Source organism: Acinonyx jubatus, chromosome B2 (genome assembly GCF_027475565.1).
Source record: "Acinonyx jubatus isolate Ajub_Pintada_27869175 chromosome B2, VMU_Ajub_asm_v1.0, whole genome shotgun sequence".
In the NCBI taxonomy this organism is placed as follows: Eukaryota; Metazoa; Chordata; class Mammalia; order Carnivora; family Felidae; genus Acinonyx; species Acinonyx jubatus.
Window position 1 is genome coordinate 109,856,159 of NC_069385.1, and position 19,744 is coordinate 109,875,902.

General features: G+C 47.7%; 1 protein-coding gene across 8 annotated transcripts in view; it reads left to right on the forward strand.

Annotated features, from left to right (window-relative positions):
* The window catches only part of TRERF1 (transcriptional regulating factor 1), a 40,200-nt gene that overhangs the window by 15,805 nt on the left and 4,651 nt on the right, over positions 1 to 19,744 (forward strand). For 5 of the 8 annotated variants that reach the window (XM_027057750.2, XM_027057752.2, XM_053222789.1 and 2 more), the window contains 4 exons: positions 6,262 to 6,350; positions 8,217 to 8,327; positions 14,628 to 14,831; positions 17,379 to 17,626. In XM_027057750.2, coding sequence (XP_026913551.2) covers positions 6,262 to 6,350; positions 8,217 to 8,327; positions 14,628 to 14,831; positions 17,379 to 17,626 — 652 coding nt within the window. The remainder of the gene's footprint in view (positions 1 to 6,261; positions 6,351 to 8,216; positions 8,328 to 14,627; positions 14,832 to 17,378; positions 17,627 to 19,744) is intronic. The other 3 variants (XM_027057751.2, XM_027057753.2, XM_027057755.2) reach the window with 1 other exon arrangement.

A 19,744-nucleotide genomic window follows, 5' to 3' on the forward strand; every position in this document is an offset into this window, starting at 1 on the left:
AAACACTAAGATAATAGTAAGAATTTTGAAACTGGAAGCCCCTCAGCTCTGCTAAGATTACTGATCTTTTGGGGTCCCTAGCTAACATGTTCCCCATCCACGGCCTCCTTCCCCCACAGGCAGACCAGGAAACCCTCTGTTGCCTCCTGGAATCTTTTGACAACTAGGGGCAAGAGAGGTGGAGCTGAGGTATGAAGGGTTGGTATTCCACTAGCTGTGTGTCCTCAAGAAAAAGGAACTCACCTGTATCTGCCAGACATCTGCCTTCTCCAGGAAGTGATCACAGACTGAGACCCAGAGAATCTTGTAGAACTTACGAGCCAAAAGGTCAGAGGTCACCAGTCTCTAAAGTCTGGCCTGACTCCATCCCTTAATAGTTTCCTTCCAGGCTACAGAGGAGGCCCCAGAGGATACCCCTAGTTACCAGCCACTACCTCCTTCCTTCGATTTGGTTCCAGGGTGTGAGTGAATCCCATCCCCATGGCCCTGTCCTGCCTTGACCTTTGTACCAAGCCCTGTAGGGTTGCTCTCTAGTAGGACTCTGTCAGGTCAAGTCAGCATCACCCAGATACTGTCTTCTGGATCGCCTTTCACTTCGGCTCCATAGCTATGGCCAGTGTCACCCCATCCCAACTCCCCGCCCTGGAGGCAAGGCAGAACGACTGAGCTTGGGGACAGAGGCTACAAGTTTGGGAGAGACAGAGACCCAGGCCTGTGAAAATCACTTCCCTTACTTCACTCCTGACTTCTCCCATCCCATCTCAAGCCATTCAGTAAGAAAAGGAAAAAGTGACCAGTGCTGGGGCCCAGGAGAGACTCCAGTGTGGGTGGGCAGCTCACCCGAATCGGGAGACTGCTTGCCGAGGCCAGGAGAGCCCTGTACAAGATCCGTGGAGGAAGGTGCTGTTGCGGGGGCTCCCGCACACTAATCCACACCCGAGCACTGGGCCCAGCCCTCTCTCAGCACCCTCCACCCATGTGTGGGTAGCAGTTTGCAGAGGCTCTCCCTGTCAGCAGTTGGATTGGGTGGGGACGGCTTGAGCATCGGGGAATCAGGGTGAGGAAGACGCCTGGTTGTGATTAAGGGGCTTGCTGCATCCTTGGTTTTTCCATCGAACTGGTCATTCTTGCAGATGGGTGTGGACACTGGCCTTAGGCTTCCTGGTAAGAGTGCAAAAGAGGCCACTGTCTGGCTCCCACACAGCCCAGGTGGGCCCCAAACACCGACCCAACTCCCGACTCCAGACTTGCAGGATGCCTTGAGGAAACACCCGCTCAGTTGGGGAAGGCCTGTTTGCAGTCTTGGAAGCAGTTTGACGAGAAGACAGAACTACGTACTCAAGAGAACACTTTGCAAGAAACACAGCTGTAATGCCATTTTCCAGGCATTCTTAGCTCATGTCTCTGGCTGGAGAGTGGTCACCTCAAGGACAGAACCTGATACTACTTGCCGGCTTTGCCTGATACAATCCTTACAAAGAAAGAGGCAGTGGACAAGCTTGAGGTCTGGATTCGGATGGAGGCCTCCCTTCCTTCTGCCTCCGGGGGGCTCTTTGGGGTCAGCCAACTACACCCTCCACCCCCGAAAAATCATTCATCCTTTTACCCACCGCAGAAAACCTTTCACAGAAATGAAGATCTGATTTAATTTAATTTTTAAAATTGTTTTAAGTTTTTATTTATTTATTTTGAGGCGGGGGACAGAGAGCCAGAGAATCCCAAGCAGGCCCCACGCTCTCAGCACAGAGCTGGACATGGGGCTCGATCCCAGGAACCGTGAGATCATGACCTGAGCTGCAACCAAGAGTTGGACGCTCGACCCGAAGATCTGATTTAAAAACAATCCTTTTCCTGCAGTGAACATGTCTTCCTTGTGTATGTACAATAAGAGCACCATCACAAAAGTTTTTTAAGTCTCGGGAGGATGACAGAAGGGCCCTCTTTAGAAGATTCTGTGCCCGATGCTCTCATCCCTCCAGTTCTCCTTTTAATTGCCCGGGTTCGCTATAGATCACCCCAAATTTAGCCACAGTCCAGAGCCTGTTTCCCAGCAACTGGAGTTCAGAATATTTTTCCTCTGGATACTGTTCAGCACCAGTTTCCTCAGTTAATTAGACCCCTTGTAATTAACCTTAATCGGCTTGTTAGGGACCCCTGCTGATAACAGCCCGATAGCCAGGAATCCCCAGGTAGTACAAATGTGCTGGGGGAATGTCAACCCACTGACCCTGTGTGCATGCTGACTGGACAGCAGGGATCCTGAAGAGGAAGAAAGGGCAGAGCAAGGGGAGGCTTAGAGGCAGCTCCCTGCCTCAGTTTCGCATTTTATCCTGGGCTTTGCCCAAGACACGGTATCCAGCGAGGGCTGGCTTAGAACCTTGTCTACAAATAAGAAAAGTGCTCCCGTCAGAGACTCCAGGAATGAGACGCCTGAGCCTTTCCTTGACAGGATTACAGAAGGAATTCAGGGACCGGGAGCGCCTGGCAGCCGAGTAAGGCTGTGGGATTACACGTCCACAGAACAAAGAATACCAGCAAGGACCCACAGTCTTCACCAGTGCCACTAATGCATGTCAGCAGGGGACAGTGCGTGTCCCGTAGCCGTGAGCTGACTTGGAATCTCCTCTCCAAGTGGCCGGTGGCATTCATTCTGCACCTACTTAGGACTGGACGCTGCAGCCCCAGTCACATAAGAGGAAACCGAGACCCAGAGAAGTTGAGTACGTTTGCCTGTGGCGGCAGGAACCGTGAGTGGCAGAACCAGATTTGCAGCCTGTGGTCCCCTGAGTAAAGCCACCCCTTTTTATCACACCACAGTGACCTTATCTGAGAAGAGCATACTCCGGTGTTCCCAGGCTTTGGCAAGGGTGGATTCCCGGCTCCATGGGCAGTCTCGTGATCAGGAGGTCATGAAGACGGAGCCCGCTCTCGTGTGAGTGTGAGAATGGACTTGCTTGTCTGGCCCTGCCTCTGCCTCTCACTTCACAGACGCCCTTGCTGGACAGACATCCGTACACAGCGCTATGTTGCGCACTCAAGCGCAGCCCCGAGGACTACTTAGAGGAGCCGTCTCTTTCTGCCCGGCCCCTGCGGCCCTCAGAGTGGGAAAGTGCAGCCCGCTTCCAAGCCAGGGCTGGTGGAATAGAACGAGCGCTTGGGTGGGGGAGACCAAAGAGCCCATCACAGAGCAGCAGCCCTAAAAACCACCGAGGAGTCAGCAAGACTAATTCCCTTCCTCCATGAGGCTTGGGGTCCCCCATAACAGATGGGCCAGGAAGCAACTTCATGTTCTGTGGAGTTGCAGCTGGCGAGCCATTTGGGGGCATGCAGGGATTTGCTTCCTAAAAGTAGATCTGGGCGGGGCACCTGGGTGGCTGAGTCTGTTAAGCGTCCAACGTCGGCTCAGGTCATGATCTCACGGTTCATGGGTTCAAGCCCTGCATCGGGCTCTGTGCTGGCAGCTCAGAGCCTGGAGCCTGCTTCGGATTCTGTGTCCCCCTCTCTGCCCCTCCCCTTCTCCCTCTCTCTCTCTCTCTCTCTCTCTCTCTCTCTCTCTCTTAAAAATGAACAGAACATTAAAAGTAGACCTGGTCATGTAACACTGCTGCTTGGGCAGTAATCACATGATGACTCCACTCGTGGTGTGGTGTGGTGTGGAAGGAAGTGTGTCCACCATAGAGACTGGGTGCTGGCCTGAGAAGGCTGCGTGGCCCTGTTAGTATCCCACCAGGTCTTAGAGGCACTCTAACTCTAAGAGATGTATAGTCTGGCTGAGAGCAGAAAGGATTCTTCTTGATCTAGTTGGGTGATTCCCCATCTGAGCTGCAACTGAGAGCTGCACGGGCTCTGGACCTGCAGTGGGATAGCTTATCTAGGGACAGCTGCTGTGACATGTCCCCATCATGATCCTCTTCCACCATTATATATCTTTTAAGTTTATTGATTTTGAGAGAGGGAGAGAGAGAAAACCAGCAAGGGAGGAGCAGAGAGAAGGGTGGGGAAAGAGGACCCTAAGTGGGCTCCGTGCTGACAGCAGAGAGCCCAATATGGGGCTCAAACTCACGAACTGTGAGATCGTGACCTGAGCTGAAGTCAGACACTTAACCGACCAAGCTACTCAGGCACCCCCTCCATCATTGTGTTTCTGATTCCTATTACCTCTTGGCTATTTTGATGGATATCTAAAAAGAACCTTGACTGCTCTTTGGCCATTCAGCTAAACTGTTGGTTAATCCTTTCTGTCTCTTTCTACCTTTGCTCCTGAGCAAGGGGAGCGTATGGGAGCTGGGACCCCATGGCCTTGAATATTAGACAGAATTTGAGGAACACTGATGGAACCATTCCAGAACCCCAAATCCCACTAACCTCCTCTGTTCATGTCCACTCCAGCAAAACTTCTCCAACACTCAAACTCTCTTCTCCTTCCCGTTGTGACAGTTGCACAACCGGATATGTCCCAGCCTCCAGAACTTGTGGAAGATGCTTCTTTCTGCTGGGGATTAATCAAAAAGCTGCTTTCCTTCCGGAAGTAAAGATAACTTTACAAACCAAAGAAATCAGGCAGTGGTGGCCCTGTGCTTTAGATGTCTGAGCCAGCCCAACCCTGCAGAGCATATTCTGAGTCTGGAGCCAGAGGCTCTTGGCTTGAGGACCTATCACCAAGTCACACAGGGAAGGTGTTTATTTCAGAAATCTGAGTTTCTGTTACTGACTCACACATTCTCTCCAGGAACCTGATTCACTAATTTTGGCTGAACCTTCCAAGGGAAGGAACAATTCAGATTTCCTGCAATTTCAGCTTCATCAGTCAACCATAGCAAAATGGAAATCCTGGGCTTATTCTGGTTAGGAGGGAAAGTACTGCAGTTTGGGGGATTATAGCTCTGAGAAGTGGAGGAATGTCAAAGTCAAAGGCCCAGCCATGCACCATCCAAAGAATCAGAGATGTGGCAAATTCAAAAAACCAGAAAAATGAAGCCAAGTTTTCTGCAAAACAGCCACGGGGACGAGCCTTCCCTGGAGCCCCCAGAAATAGGACTTATCTTAGGAATAAGCCTCATTTCTTATGCAACACAAGCCAGTACCACTCAGCGTGATCATCTGCACATCCTGCTTTCTCATTTATGGAGGGAAAAAGATTGTGAAAATCAAGTTCAGCCCCCAAGGCAGATGCATCAGCTCAGCACTGCGGGGGCCTCTTCCTCATCGGTCTGCAGCTCTCTCAGGGGCTGGTCCCGCTCACCTCTCCAGCCCCATCTGCTTTCTCTTTGTCAGAAGCCTGTAGTTGAACCCTACTGGATTACTGCTCATTCTCTGAGCACCCCCGTTTCCTTATCTGTAAAATGGGTAACAGTGATCTTGCAGGGTTATTGATGGAGCCAAATAACTAATGTCTGTGAAGTACTTAGAACCTGGCACACAGTAAGCACTTAGAGATGCTAGGGTTTTTGTGCTTTGTTTTTTTTTTTTCCTAGCTCAGCGTCTTGCATGTAGTAGACACCTAAAAATACCTGTTGAATGAATGAATGGATGCAACATCTTACTCTTGCCTCTCACTTTTGCCTCAGCCCCTTTTCCTCCCCAGAATTCCCTTCCATCTCCTCCTTGCCTGAATTGCTTCTTGGGGTCCTTTAAAACTCAGCTCAGGTGTTTTCTCTGCCTGGAAGCCTGGCCCTCACCCGAGCGTGATGCTGCTCCTTCTTTGTGCCCCGTTGGTACATGACCTCTACCTCAGAATCGCAGCCATCACTTTGAACACCGTGGCCTCCTGGTTTGTCTCCCCACTAGATGGTGAGCATCTTGAGGGTGGAGATGGCCAAAACTGCCACATTTCAAGGAGCACATGCTGCATGAATGCTTGCACCCGTGAACATCATAATTGCATAGAAACTGTAGCCACCACGTGTTGAGCACTCACTGTTTTCCAGTTACTAAGCTAAGCCTTCTTGTGGATTATCTTCTTTAACCTTCCCAAAGATCGCAAAAGCCGAGGGCAATTAGAATTGTTCCCCTTTGTAGGTAACAAAACTGAGCCTTGGGTTCAGTAACTTGGCAAGGCCAAGGCCCTAGCTGGGATTTGAACCCAGGTGTCAGGATTGCTAACCGTTACACTACGTTGATTTTTTTGTTCAAACGGGAGTTGGGAGTTGCATATGTATTAATATCACATGCTAACCAGTTGTGTTTTGGAACTTAACGAAGTAAGCCAGCACCGACAAGTAAGGAGAACTGTGCTCTGTTCTTACATTTGTTTTGTTGTAGGCTCAGACAAGTGGACCTCCCTAGAAAGAAAACTGTTTAACAAAGCACTAGCCACTTACAGCAAAGACTTTATTTTTGTACAGAAGATGGTAAGTATGCCTTTTCCCTTCGCTCACTTGAAATTGAATTGGGGAAATTATACACCTTAAAGACACACAGAAATACTTGGTTATTGGTTTAACTCTCAGGAAAAGAATGTCTTCCACTCATCTCTGGTGAAGGATGGTATTTGTTTCAGGGGTGGCATCGCCCAGTGTCAGGGCTGTGGGGGAGAAGGAGGACCTAGATTATTTGGACATGGTGGGGAGTTATTTTTATCTTAATAAAAATGTGTAATTTATACACTCTATCAGAATAAATAGAACTGAGGCTGTTGGTTTACAATGTACATGATTTATTTCGTGTATATTTGACAGATTTATCATGTTCTTGACAATTCTTTTTCTGAGACATTAGAGAAGGGAAGATAACGTGCCTTCCCCCTAGCCAGTAGCAGAGTTTCTGGAGTTGGGCCCCTAATCATAACGACAGTCATAATAAAAATAATAATACTTTGTATATACAGCATCTCACAGCAAAATAGAACTCTTGTACACAGATGAAGTAGCACTTTTCAGCAGATAATGAACTTAACAGGCCTTAATTGGCTGAGAGGTGGTTGAGGCTAAAAGTGAAAATGATTCAGTGTTTCAGAAAATCAATGAACAATGGAGCCATATTGTGTCATTAAGGTCATTAAAATGTTCAGGTCCACTGAGAACGGAGTCGCGGGCAACACCTCCCACTGGCTCTGGGCTGGCCCGATGCTACCCACCAGGTGCATGTCTCCTGTCCTTAATCTAGGACTTTCCTTGGTGGGACAGGTAGACTTTTCTCTGCTTGCCCGCCCTCTCCAGATCTGTATTCACCCCTGCCTTTCCCTACCTTGGAGGCCACCATGCTCTTTGCTGCCCTGTAAACTCAGTAGCCTCCGTGCTCTCGTGCTGTCCTCTTTCTTGAGTCCCCATACCCCAGGACTGATCTGCCCTGGGCCTCACCCCTTGCAGGCCTGCACCCTGTTGATTGGTGTGTCGTGCTTGCCAGGCGACACAGCCTTTCCATCAAGTACCCTCTGAGACAGTGTCCTCACTCCCTGAGCGACTAGTGTAGAAACTCAAGAAATCAAGTGGTGGAAAGAGGGGCACTTTCAGAAGGAGACAACTTCTGGCAGGACCTCTCTCATCTCACAGTTTGGGTGGCTGGTCTCCCACCTCCACAAGTATGGCCAGCCTTTTATCTGCCTCCAGAAGCCCACATTATTGAACCCCACCTTGAGCTTGGAGATCTATGAACTACACAAAGGCATTTTTTTTTCTCTTTAAAATACATGTACCTTTGCCCCCTTGAGGGAGGACAGGGCAAGGCTTGTTTCCTGCAGAAACTAAGCTCTTGTCATCCTAACTTTTGCCTTACATTCCTGTTCGATTACTAAGGAACATTTTTCATAAATAGATTTTGAAGGTCAACCAGTCGGAGAGCCAAGTACGCTCAAGCACATTAAATGAAAAAGCATGCTGCTCTATGGGTTAAAAAAAAGGAATGAGCTCTCTATGGGCTGACATGAAAAAAATCTCCAGGCTATATTGTGAAGAAAAAAAAAAAATCAAGGTGCAAAACAACGTATGCAGTGTGAGGAGAAATATATTCTCGTGTTCTTTAGTATGTGCGTGAAGAGATTCTGGAATGACACCCAAGAAATTAAGAAGAGGGTTTAGCTGTGTGACAGGGGTGGGGAGGGTGAGACCCAGATGGAGGGAGAACAAACCGCGTGGGAAGGAGGTTTTTCACTGTATACTTTTTTTTTTTAATTGAATCGCACGCACCTATTCCCTATTACAAAATTAAATTTTCACAAAAGCATGTGGTTTGGCACACTGCCCACTGCTGAGCTGATGTGGAGCTGGCTTTCCCGGCAGGTGAAGTCTAAGACGGTGGCTCAGTGTGTGGAATACTACTACACGTGGAAAAAGATAATGCGCTTGGGGCGGAAACACCGGACACGCCTCGCAGAAATCGATGATTCTGTGGTGAGTGAAGCCGCTTCCGTGCACCCAGCCCCCACCCTTCACCCAGGTTTGTAAGTGGCGGGTGTTTGGCTCGGCTTGGCTGCCAAGGTGACCACGGTGAGCGGGTGACAGGCTTCAACTTCCTGGCATAGAAATGCAGAAGGAAGGTGGCTCCGGGTTGGCCCCATAGCTCAACACTCCGTTAAGGAGGTAAGGGCTGGCCTGGGTTCCAGGGCAGGCAGGGAGGGAAGCCAGAGTGGTCCCAGCCTTGACTCGATGGCTTATAAGTGGGCACCCTCGGCCCCCTGGGACATCCTTTCTGATCCGTCCGTGTCACAGATGCTGCTGACCAGAGACCCGGAGCCCTCGGGTGTTACCACAGCTTCCGTTAAGCGTGACCATGGAGGAGCCTTGGCCTCTAGATAGTTCCAGGAACTCTCAGTTATCGAGGAACAGGTAGCAGCGTGTGTATTAGTCTAATCCTTGATCACCATTTATCCCCGAGACTGATTTCCTTCATTGGCCGATGATCCAAAGTTGTCTGCATGTCAAGTATGCACTAAAGATGCGACACGCTAAAGCTAAAGACATCGAAATCTCCAAATCCCTAGTGTGCGGCTTCAGTAATTACTATCACTTTGTCCTTGTGGTTAACTCTTTTTTTCCCTGGGTCTATAGCCAGGGAAAGTCTCCTTTCCACACATGGTGGAAAACGTTACCTGCCGTGCATGTGTATGTAAAAATGGCACGTCTTACAACAGATTAGTAAACTCTAGGCTGTCACCACTCGGGAAAGTGTTTAGAATTCATGAATGTGATGGATGTCTGTGATATACTTTCATTCCCAATTGTGCCACGGTTTTGTTAGCACCTGTGTGGGTGGTTTTATTTAACTGACACGTACATGGCACTTTCTGTGTTCCGGGCATCGTGCTAGGCCCTTTACCGATATTGACTCATTTAATCCTCAGAGCCAATCTGTGAGGTAGGGAACTGAGGCACAGAGCCTAAGTAACTGAGCCACGGTCAAATGGAGAGTGTGTGGTCTGAGCCTGATTCCCTGTCTAGTATTTAAGAGCATTCAAATGCAAATCCTCTTAGAGAAGTATAAAAACACTTGGACTCATTAATACCTCAGGGCCCAAGTTCCTACCTGGCCTGGGAGACCTAAGAATGATTCTAGCTGTGAAATATATGCACATGTTTGAATTTACATTTAGACCCACAGGTCAGGAAAAAAATCGACATCTGTGTCAGAGATGACGATGGTACTGTGTGTTTGGGGTCTCCTGTGACCCGGGCTTTCGTGTGAGTCGTTTAAGTAGCGCTGTCTCGTATCTGAATAGCATTGTTCTCACCCGTGCCTGATGTTTAAAAGAAACAACGTGGCCTCTCCTGGTTTAGTCAGCTAAAAGCAGTCGAGTTGCCGTGATGTAAATATCAATATGCGTGTAGTGCTGTGGGCGATCAGGGATGTTCACTGGCCTCTGTCCCCCCCGCCACCAGGAGCATATACTAAAGTTGGGAAGATGTGGCACACACAAGTGGAAGCTTTAGCATGAACCCCAAGAGTGTTTACAAGCAGTGTAAGACGAGAACCAAGAAAGGCTTGGATAGGGCCTTAGGGCCTCTCCCTCATCCAGCTCCATCATTTCACAGGCAGGAGGTTGAGGCCCATAGAGGGGAAGGGTTTCCCAAGGTTACACAGAGCATTGCTTTCCAGATGAGTGGATGGACAGTAAACAAGGAAGCATGAGGAATCCTGGCCTTGGAGACCTAGGACTTGTCTCCTAAAGCTTACTGACCTATAAAATGGGGCAGATGGTTTAGATGATTTGGAAAATCCCTTCCAGTTCTGAAATGTTCTGGGCTCTGTCAGAGTCATGTTTTGGAAAAGGGCAAAATCTGAGGATATGGCTTCCTGAGGCAAACTGATGCCTTTCCAGCTTGTGTGTTACCAAGTGCCTAGGACAGTGGCTGGCATAATATAGGCCTTCTAAATATTTGTTGAATTAATTGAGTGAACATCACTCCCAGATAGGAGTCACTGTGGGTCACAGCAGCAATCCCTCTATGAACTCAACTGCAGGGAGATGAAGTGCACAAGGGGATTCAGAGCAGGGTTTGCTGCTAAGGAAGATGTTACTACGCAAGGAAGAGGTGCCATCTTGGGCCAGCAGGGCTTTGGAGATGCATAGAAAGACCTAGGCTGGGACGCATGGCTGGCACAGTCTGTGGAGTGTGCGACTCTTGGTCTTGGGGTTGTGAGTTCAAGCCCCACATTGGGTGTAGAGATTACTTAAAAATAAAATCTTAAAAAAGGTAAGAAAGGCCCAGACCCGCATGTAGCCTCAGACTAAAGAGGAGAGGTTAAGACGATGCCCAAGGAACCACACCTTCTTGGGCTTACTCACCAGGAGCCAGTATTTAAGCTGGGTCAGGAGCATCCCCACCCTTGTTACCTTAAGGAGAACCAAAAGCAACATGCAGAGATGACTCAGGCCCACAAAAAAAAAAAAAAAAAGTCTTGATTTAAGGCCAGCATGTAGCTCAGTAACTCCCTTTTGGGCTCTGTGAAGGCACAGCCAGCCTCTTGAGGGAAGTTTGTAGAGGAGAGATGAAAACCTGGGACCATGCAAGAAATGGGGAGGGTGCAGAAGGCACAGTCCTAGGACAGGAGTCCTGCCCTTTGTCCTCGGGCCTGCCTGGACACTTGGGACCACTCTCCCGATCATAGGTCCTCAGTGTTTTCATCCCAGATGGAACATGATGGAACACGCTCAGGTCGTTCAGGGACTTGTGTGGGGAGACGGGAAGAAGACAGTTGGTGAGGAATGGCTGTTCTTTAGGTAGCCACAAGGCTAACACAACACAATAGCCTCCTCCGCTTTGGAGACTTCTACCCGGAGGTCATCATAGGTCCTTCCACCTTGGAGGCAAAAGAAGGGGACCAAGGTGGACTCCGTTAAGGATATGGGAAGGAAGTGTGCTGATCACATCTTCCTGTCCCCTGCCCGTGCTCATGCTCCCACTCAGGACAGATCTGTGGATCTGGTTTTGCCCAAAATTCAGCACAATTCAAGAAACCAAGTGACAAAAGTGACTGACAATGGAAGACAGCAGTCAGGACTCCGAGGGCAAAGCTCACCCACGGTCTAAGCACCTAAGTTACTCTAACACAGTCCACCAATGGGGCGGTGGCAGGGCGGGGGGGGGTGGTGGCGGGAATAGCCTGCTGCTCTCTGACATTGACCGGCAGCTGTTTCCAATGGTTGTGAGGGGTTTAGGATCTCCTGTCTTTGGGCTGAAAATCGAAACTATGTGCAGATGGACACACATTCTCCTGTGGACATCTGCTGCGGGGCCAATAGATGAAGAAGGCTGAGGTGTTGAAATCAGACGGTTTAGGTTTCAAATCTCAATTCAACTTCTTTACCAGCCGTATGACCTTGGGGAAAGTAGCTCGCTGGCCAGTTTCGTCGTTTGCTTAAAAAAGAAAAATTTGTACAGGGCTATCGGAGCACTAGAAATTATGTGTGTGTGTGTGTGTGTGTGTGTGTATGTGTCCACGTGTGTGTGCGTGCGTGTGGTACCTGATTCATAGCAGGCATTCAACATGCTTTCATCCCCGTCATCCTCCTCCTCATCATTAGTGATGGTGACACTCAGTTTTGTGTCTCTGAGTACATTTGGGCTGTTGAGAGTTTGTATTTTAACTTAACAAGTGTCTCACAATGCAAATTCCATTTGCATGCCTGAGAAATAAGAGTATCGTCCTCCTCAAGAAACCCTTATTGCAGACACTTAAGGCTTTAAGCACCATGTTAAATATATAACCACCTCCTCATCCCGTATTTGCCCACCTTCTACCAATTTTGGAATATTACTCAATGTTTCATTTCACAATACATCATGAAATGGCCAACTTGTTGATACAAAGTTGTACATCTTAGGATTTTTGTCCTCCTATCTTTGTATCTCTTAGTCACTTTGGTAAGCCCATATGGCTTGATGATACGTCATCTTGTGAACGTGTATAGATTGCCAGTTGAAATAAAACCTATCTAAATTCCAGAGACACGTGTAATCACAGTGCAGTATAATTTAATCTGTGATTTTGTGGCTCTATGGCATGTCTCTTCTATGAGTTTTTAAGCCCCCCAAAAATGGTGTTGTGAGAAAAATTGTAATTATAAATGGTACTGTAAAACAAATGCCATTGCCAGTGAAAGTTATTGGATAATCTAGTTTAAGTGCCACGCTGTAGGCCCTGACCTGCTTACTAAACTGATTCTTGAGTCCACAAAGTTCCATTTCTGTAAAGGAAGGGAGGGAACCATTAGAGTTCTACATACTGTGGTTTGACCTGAAACTCCTTGAGGTTGAAAGATGATGGATTCATATGGGAATGAGACCATTTAAGGAAAATCCACCTGTGTGTTCTATGCGAATAAGAGACCTACAGCTTATATATGATGAATCACTCTGTAAAATAAAGTGGGCCTACGTTTGTACTCATTGAAGTCTTTCAGCACATGTAATCATCACTACTTAATCGTAATTAACCCACTGGAAACTGAAGCCATTTCTCAGGTACACCTTGTTGCCACATCATCTCAAATATGCATGTATATGCTATCAAATGCAGACAACAATGAAACCATGATAGAGTGTTAAATGCCCCCTATTTACTGGCATTGACTTTCTCCCCTGCCCCCAATCCAAACTGGAGAGAGACAGCTTATTGCCTCTGGATCCCAGGATCCCACTATACTCTTAGAAATCTTCACCCTTAAGGCACCTTGGTGGCTCAGTCGGTTAAGCGTCCGACCTCAGTTCAGGTCATGATCTCACGGTTTGTGAGTTCGAGCCCTGCATCAGGCTCTGTGCCAACAGCTCAGAGCCCGGATCCTGCTTCGGATTCTGTCTCCCCCTGTCTCTGCCCCCTCCCCCCTCTTAAAAATAAATAAACATTAATTTTTTTTTTTTTAAAGAAAGAAATCTTCATCCTTTTCAGAAATTCTCCCTTCTGGGCTCTGACAATCATAGGCTGACCCAGAGTTTCATCACTGTCTGGGATCAACCAAACTGGAGCCTGTGTCGTGCTTTAAACAGAGCCTGGCAGACACAAATGACCTGCCAGGGTCAAGGGCAAGCAGGACATGCCATTTGTTTCCTCGTCTGTAAATGAGGGTGCGTCCATGTCATTCAGCGATCCAGCAAATACAAAAATGCTTTGTAAACTGTGAAGGGCTGTGAAATAGAAGCTGAAATGAGGTGGATGTAACCTAGAACTGGGTTCTAGCCCTTTCCCTGGTCCTCGGTCCTCTCTCAGCCTAGAGGAGCCAACATCTTTCCATTAGAACAGAGAGACCAGAGTAAGGTGGTTAAACAAGAAGTAGAATGAGGGCCTCCTCCGTCCCTGCCTTCCGTCCCAATCCACCCATAGTATGACACCAGGCTGCTCCAGTGACTTCCTGTCTTGGTAACCCTTGGGAAGGCGGGACCTTCTTTGTTCTCCACCTGCTGCTGTTCTGAAGGAGGGGGAGGGGACACAGTAGCCACAAGGATATTTAGTCACAGAAAATACTTTTCTTGGTCTTTTTCATAGAATGCCTGCGGAAGGCATTTCTCCAAGCATGTGATGACAGACCAAAAAATAAATAAATAAGGGAGGGGTCCAGGGGGGATATCCCTTTCCCCTTTCTCTCCTCAAAGTCATCGCACTTCACTCTTCCATTCTGTTTTCTGACAAGAGCAAACAGGGGTGCATCGGAGCACTGTGGGTCACATGCTTTCCACAGGCCACGGGTCAGAGCAGACATCTGGGGCATCTCGTGTGGAAGCGTGTCATAAGGCCTGTAGACAAATCATTACATAGGTCTTTAGTCCCTCTCCAGTGGGGTTTCCATAGTATCATTACTGCTTGAAAACCCTGCTCACTGCTCCGGGGAGACAGAGTGGCTCACAAGCGAGTTTTAATCCTTTTCAAGGTCTGCTGGTCTTGAACAAGGGGGAGAAAGTCTACACACAGAAATCTCTCCTCCCTGCTTTAGCATATTTTGTAGAAGTGGTAAAGGGATCCAAAGTGAGGCAGGGGGACTCTTTTGACCTCAGAGCCCCAAGCTCTGGTAGAGACCACCATAGCACTCCCCAGAGGACTACGTGGGCCGTTCCTTAGACAGAACCCCCATCCCACCCCCACCCCCACCCCCACCTCACATCCAGCACCTTTCTCCTCTCCTGGCTGGTGACTCTGTTCATCACTAAAAATGCTATTTGGGGCTGTCCCCCCTTTTGCTTTTATTGCCTTAACACCAGACGAGTGAAGAAGAAGAGGAGTTAGAGGAAGAGGAGGAGGACCCAGAAGAAGATAGGAAATCCACGAGAGAAGAGGAGAGTGAAGTGCCCAAGTCTCCCGAGCCCCCGCCAGGCCCCGTGCTGGCTCCTGCGGAGGGGCCACCCCTGCAGGCCCTCGGCCAGCCCTCCGGCTCCTTCATCTGTGAGATGCCCAACTGCGGGGCCGTAAGTATCTCTGCATCCTCTGTCCTCCCCAGGGAACCTGCGACTAAGAGGGCAGTGGGCTGTGCCTGGCTTTAAGGACCACGCATTTTAGAAAGGGTGCACTTTCCGCAACGAAAGCTTCACAGAGGGGATTCCGTGTTGCCGGGATTTTCTTGCTTTGTTTTCATTTACTTACTCAGCTCGCACACACTGCTATGCTGTGTGCTCAGGGGACACAGAGAAGATCCCTGCTCTCAGGAAGCGTGGGATCCAGAGCTCTTCAATGCTGCCGCACATGGCTTCGCAGTGAGCCTTGGCCTCCAGAACTTATGCCCCATGTTTCTTGGTGCCTCTCCACCCCTCCAGGCCCTGTGAGCATGCATTTTAAATGCCCCGAGTGGGGAGCCCACTGAGAAGGCTTCGCATTTCCTATCACATAAAGTGTTACTCATTCAAATGTCATTGATTTGAAATTTGAGAGAAATGTTACAAAGATTTGGCTAAAGTTTACCTGGGTACTTTTTGGGGAGAACAAAAAAATCTTACTAAGCAAATTAATCATGTAAACAGGCTGAAAGGGAGTCTGTATAATTTTTTAACCTAGTGCTTTTCAAGTACATGGGAAATAACATTTAGCTAAAATAAAACAAATTTGTTTCATCATTCTTAGCCCTATGGCAGGCCTTAGAGAGTCCGTGCTGGTCTGTTCTAAGGCTCCCAGTATATTTTAAAGGACGTATTTTTTTTTAAATTGTTAACTTTAGACTTTCAGTCCCTCGTTGATCCCCCTCGAGTCCAAATTGTTGACCTTTTCCTGAATCGGATTTCTTAAAGCCCAGCACACCTGTACAGGCAAATTCTAGAGGTGTTCCAAAGACGAGAATGTTGCTCCTTTACAAGAAGTCCTGTTTTTCCCAAGTTACTTGGGTTGATCTTTGCTTGTGCATTATACAGGACAATGGTGTCTTCCAGAGTGTATTGAATGCTGCTTAATGAGTCTGTCACGTAGGTGGAGAAGGCAATAGGCCTTATAATATTTAGATACTAACACAGAAGTTCACTTGATTTACATTTGATGAAAAAAAATGAAAAAGTAAGAAAAAAGGGATCTGCGTTTTGCATCAGCTTTGAAGAAAACATGAGAAATTGCTAGCTTGTTTCTGTCTTTGATGTTTAATGACCTGGAAGAGTCACTCCCTTATTTCCATTTTGTATAGAGCGCTTCCGTGCAGGGATGATTAAGATGTGACTTTAAATGACAGTATTTCTGGGTGAATTTGTTTAGAAATTGACTGTTGCCTCAATTCACAGTTTTGTGTACGGCAAATTCTTCACTGAGTGGGGAGTCCTCTTTCGCTTGTTTCGAATCAGAAATGCTCAGCAAGCTGGATATATTTTAATGATTTTTAAAACGCACAGAGAAAAAGCATATTGGTTTTATTCCTTGCCTAACCCTGAAGGTTTTGGTTGCTAAATCAGCCATAGATTTTTTTTTTTTCTCCCTGTCAGACCATAAACAGAGCTCATGAACTTAACACAGAACGAACCACCTGCAAAGCAGTGGGTACTGATGTGTTTCACAAGCTGGAAGTCGGGGCTCTTAGAACTCAAGGAGGTGGATTGCATCCCTTGTCAGCAGTGGTGCTCAGCTGGGAATGATTTTGCTCCTCAACATTTGGCAATGGTGTGGGGACAGTTAACGTCACAACTGGAGAGGTGCTGGTGGCTTCTCCTGGGTAGAGGCCAGGGATGCTGTTAAACATCCTACTCCACACAGCCCCCCTCCAACAAAAAGTATCCAGCCCCAAGTATCGGGAGTGCTGAGGTGGGGAGAGCCTACTTTATGGCAAGCTTCAGCTGTCATCCTGCAGTAAAATTTGGGAGTCTTCAACATTGCTTCAACAGTTGGCCACTGATGGAGGCTTGAACGTAATATACGGGATTTATCAGGTCAACGAATCAGTCTTTCCAACTGTGTTTCTTGGGGCTCTAGGACTTCCTGGGTGGGGAGATAGAGCTGAGCAAATGCACTTACTTCCAGGGTGCTGTCTCTATTTCAGCCAGAGCATCTCTGCTTTTAACTGAGAGCTTTTGAGCAAGACCCGATTTGTCATTTTTTTTTTTTTAAGTAAGGGGGGAAAAAAAAGGAGAAAAGAAAAGGGAGAGGGTAAAAACACCTGGAAGCCAGTCAACTCCCTCATCTTACAGATGGAAAAAAAGTAAGGCGTACAGAGGGGAAGTGGCCCAATGGCCTTCCCTCTCAAAGGTGCTGGGTCTGGCCCCCCAGTCCCCTGCCTCCTGGACAGTTTCTCTGTCCTTCATACTGTGCATCTCGTCCTCGGGTGGTAACAACAATGTGTGTGTGTTGGGGTTTTTTTTGTTTTTTTTTTGTTTTTTTTTTTTTTTTTTTATGGGCTCAGTGTTTGTGGTTGTAGTATCTGACCTCGGCTTTTAGCGCATACACCCAAAGTTTGCTTACGTAAAACCCCTGCGCCCCGTCATTAGACACTGTTTCAAATATCATGTGTTTTACCACTGAGTAACTAATAACCCTAATTTCCTTTTCAGGACTGTAGATGTCATGTCACTCCCTTTCTTCCCCAGGTGTTCAGCTCCCGACAGGCACTGAACGGCCACGCCCGTATCCACGGTGGCACCAACCAGGTGACCAAAGCTCGGGGTGCCATCCCCTCTGGAAAGCAGAAGCCTGGCAGTGCTCAGAGTGGATACTGCTCAGTGAAGAGCTCACCCTCTCACAGCACCACCAGTGGCGAGACAGACCCCACGACTATCTTCCCCTGCAAGGAGTGTGGCAAGTAGGTGACAGGGGACCAGGGACTGAATCTAAGTCCAGGATGAACAATTGCTCCATGGAGGCCAGGCCAAGATGGTCTGAGGTTTCTTGAGCGAGTAAAAGAACCTGGAGGTTCCAAAAACTCCCTTCTATCATCTTGGGGTCTGCATGGTGCCTCAGGGTGGGTGGACCTCGTCTCTGATTCAGAATATGGTCATTCTGATACCCTAAAAGCCCTAATAAGGACAGACATCTTCAGAGCAAACCTCTAGTGACAAAACTTGACTCTTTTTCGGAAATGGTGGATGGGACTCGGATTCCCACTTCATCCCTTACACCCAAACCACATCCACTCGCGTCGCTCTCTTTGCATTCCTGCTGAGCGATTTGACAATGGCTCCAAACACCTAACAGGAACTCTCCTTTCCCTACGGTTCATTCCTGTGCCCGGGGCAGACATCACTAACCGATTGCTACACTCCTCTCTATCATCTTAAAGCCTTGCCATCGGAATGCTTCAAGCAGGCACAATCAGTTGATCGGGGTGACCCAGGAGATGAAGCCTATCTGTCATCCCTGCCCTTTTAAGTATAATATAAAACAACTAAGAGAAAAAAACTGACAGTGGGTAGTAATAATAGCCAACATGTACTGAGCACAGAAACGCCAATACTGCTTTTATCCTTGTGATACAAACAAAGATTGAATGTTAGGTAAAATCACCTGCCCCAGGTCACATCCCCAATAAGAGCAGAGCTGAGATTTGAACCCATCTCAGCTCCTGACCACTGCTCCATCCTACTGGTTTGTTTATTTTAGGTCGAAAATATCACTGGTGGTAAGAGGTACAGGGTTCCCTCCCCCAGCCTCCTGTGTGGAATTTCACTCTGCTTCTCAGTGAGTCTGCCTGACTTTGGTTGTCATGACTGACTTCCTTTAGCATCCCTAGTTGTGCGAATGAGGCCAAGTGGTTCCTCTGCTTATAACATGCATCCTCATTAGGATATTTTAGGCAACTTACTAGTACCTGCCATTTATCAGGGCCAATTTGCCTGGCACTGTTTTAAAGGATATTTACGTGTATTGATTAATTTAACCTTCAGCGAAATATGGTAGGCACTTTGAGTAGCTTCTTTTTTCCAAGCAGAGAAAATGGGCACAGAAAGGGTAAAGTCTTTGTCACGGCGCCCATCCGAGTTTGGATTCGAGCCACGCAGGCTGACCTGGGGCTGGCACTCTCAGCCTCTGAGCGAACCTAACTCCTTTTGGTGGCTCTTGCCGCAGGGAGCTGGAACTTAGCAGCAGCACAGAGATCGGGGAGATGGCTTTTTAGGTATAGCTCCCCTCTGTGTTCCGATACCCTTCAGAGCCAGGACAAGATATCCCCTTCGTCTTACCACGGAAAAATGAGCCCCCAGATTGATCATGAGGCTCAGTGACTTGAAGTAATGAACCGTCCCACCTGTCCCCAGAGAGGAGCCAACACCTCCACTCACAGGGCTACAAGCAGGCCACGACTCCTTACTCCACCAGGTGGAGACAAAGAACATTTTAACAAACAAAAATTAGCATTTCGAGCTTTCTGGCTGTCTTTCAGTGACATCCATTAAGTGTTTTTCTTGTCTTGTTTTTATGTTGCTTGTGACCTTTTAATACCATAACTCCAGTTAAAATGAAGATATTTTCTGTGGTTTTCTGGGGTAGAAATAATAGGCAAATGTTTGCAGAATGCCTGTTTTAGCGGCTGAAATCATGTTCATCACATTAAACAGTTTCAATATGTGCAATTGTGATTCATCAGCTCTGCTTGTCTTAGGAATCAGAGTTGTTTTTTGTTTTATTTTGTTTTGTTTTCCCTTTATGGGCTCAGGAATGAATGCCAGATATTTGTATCACCCCATCTCTAGAAACAGGCAGTCTCACATCTGGGCAAACTGTTTCGGAAAAAGGTTCAGATAGAAATATTTTAGGCTTTGCAGGCCATACTGTCTGTGTCCCAACTACTCAGCTCTGCCATTGTGGCCAGAGACAATACATAAACAAATAGACTTAGCTGTGTTCCAGGAAAACTTTATTTATGAAAATTCAGTGGGCTGAATTTTGTCCACTGGCCATAGTTCGCGGGCCCCTTATCCCAGAG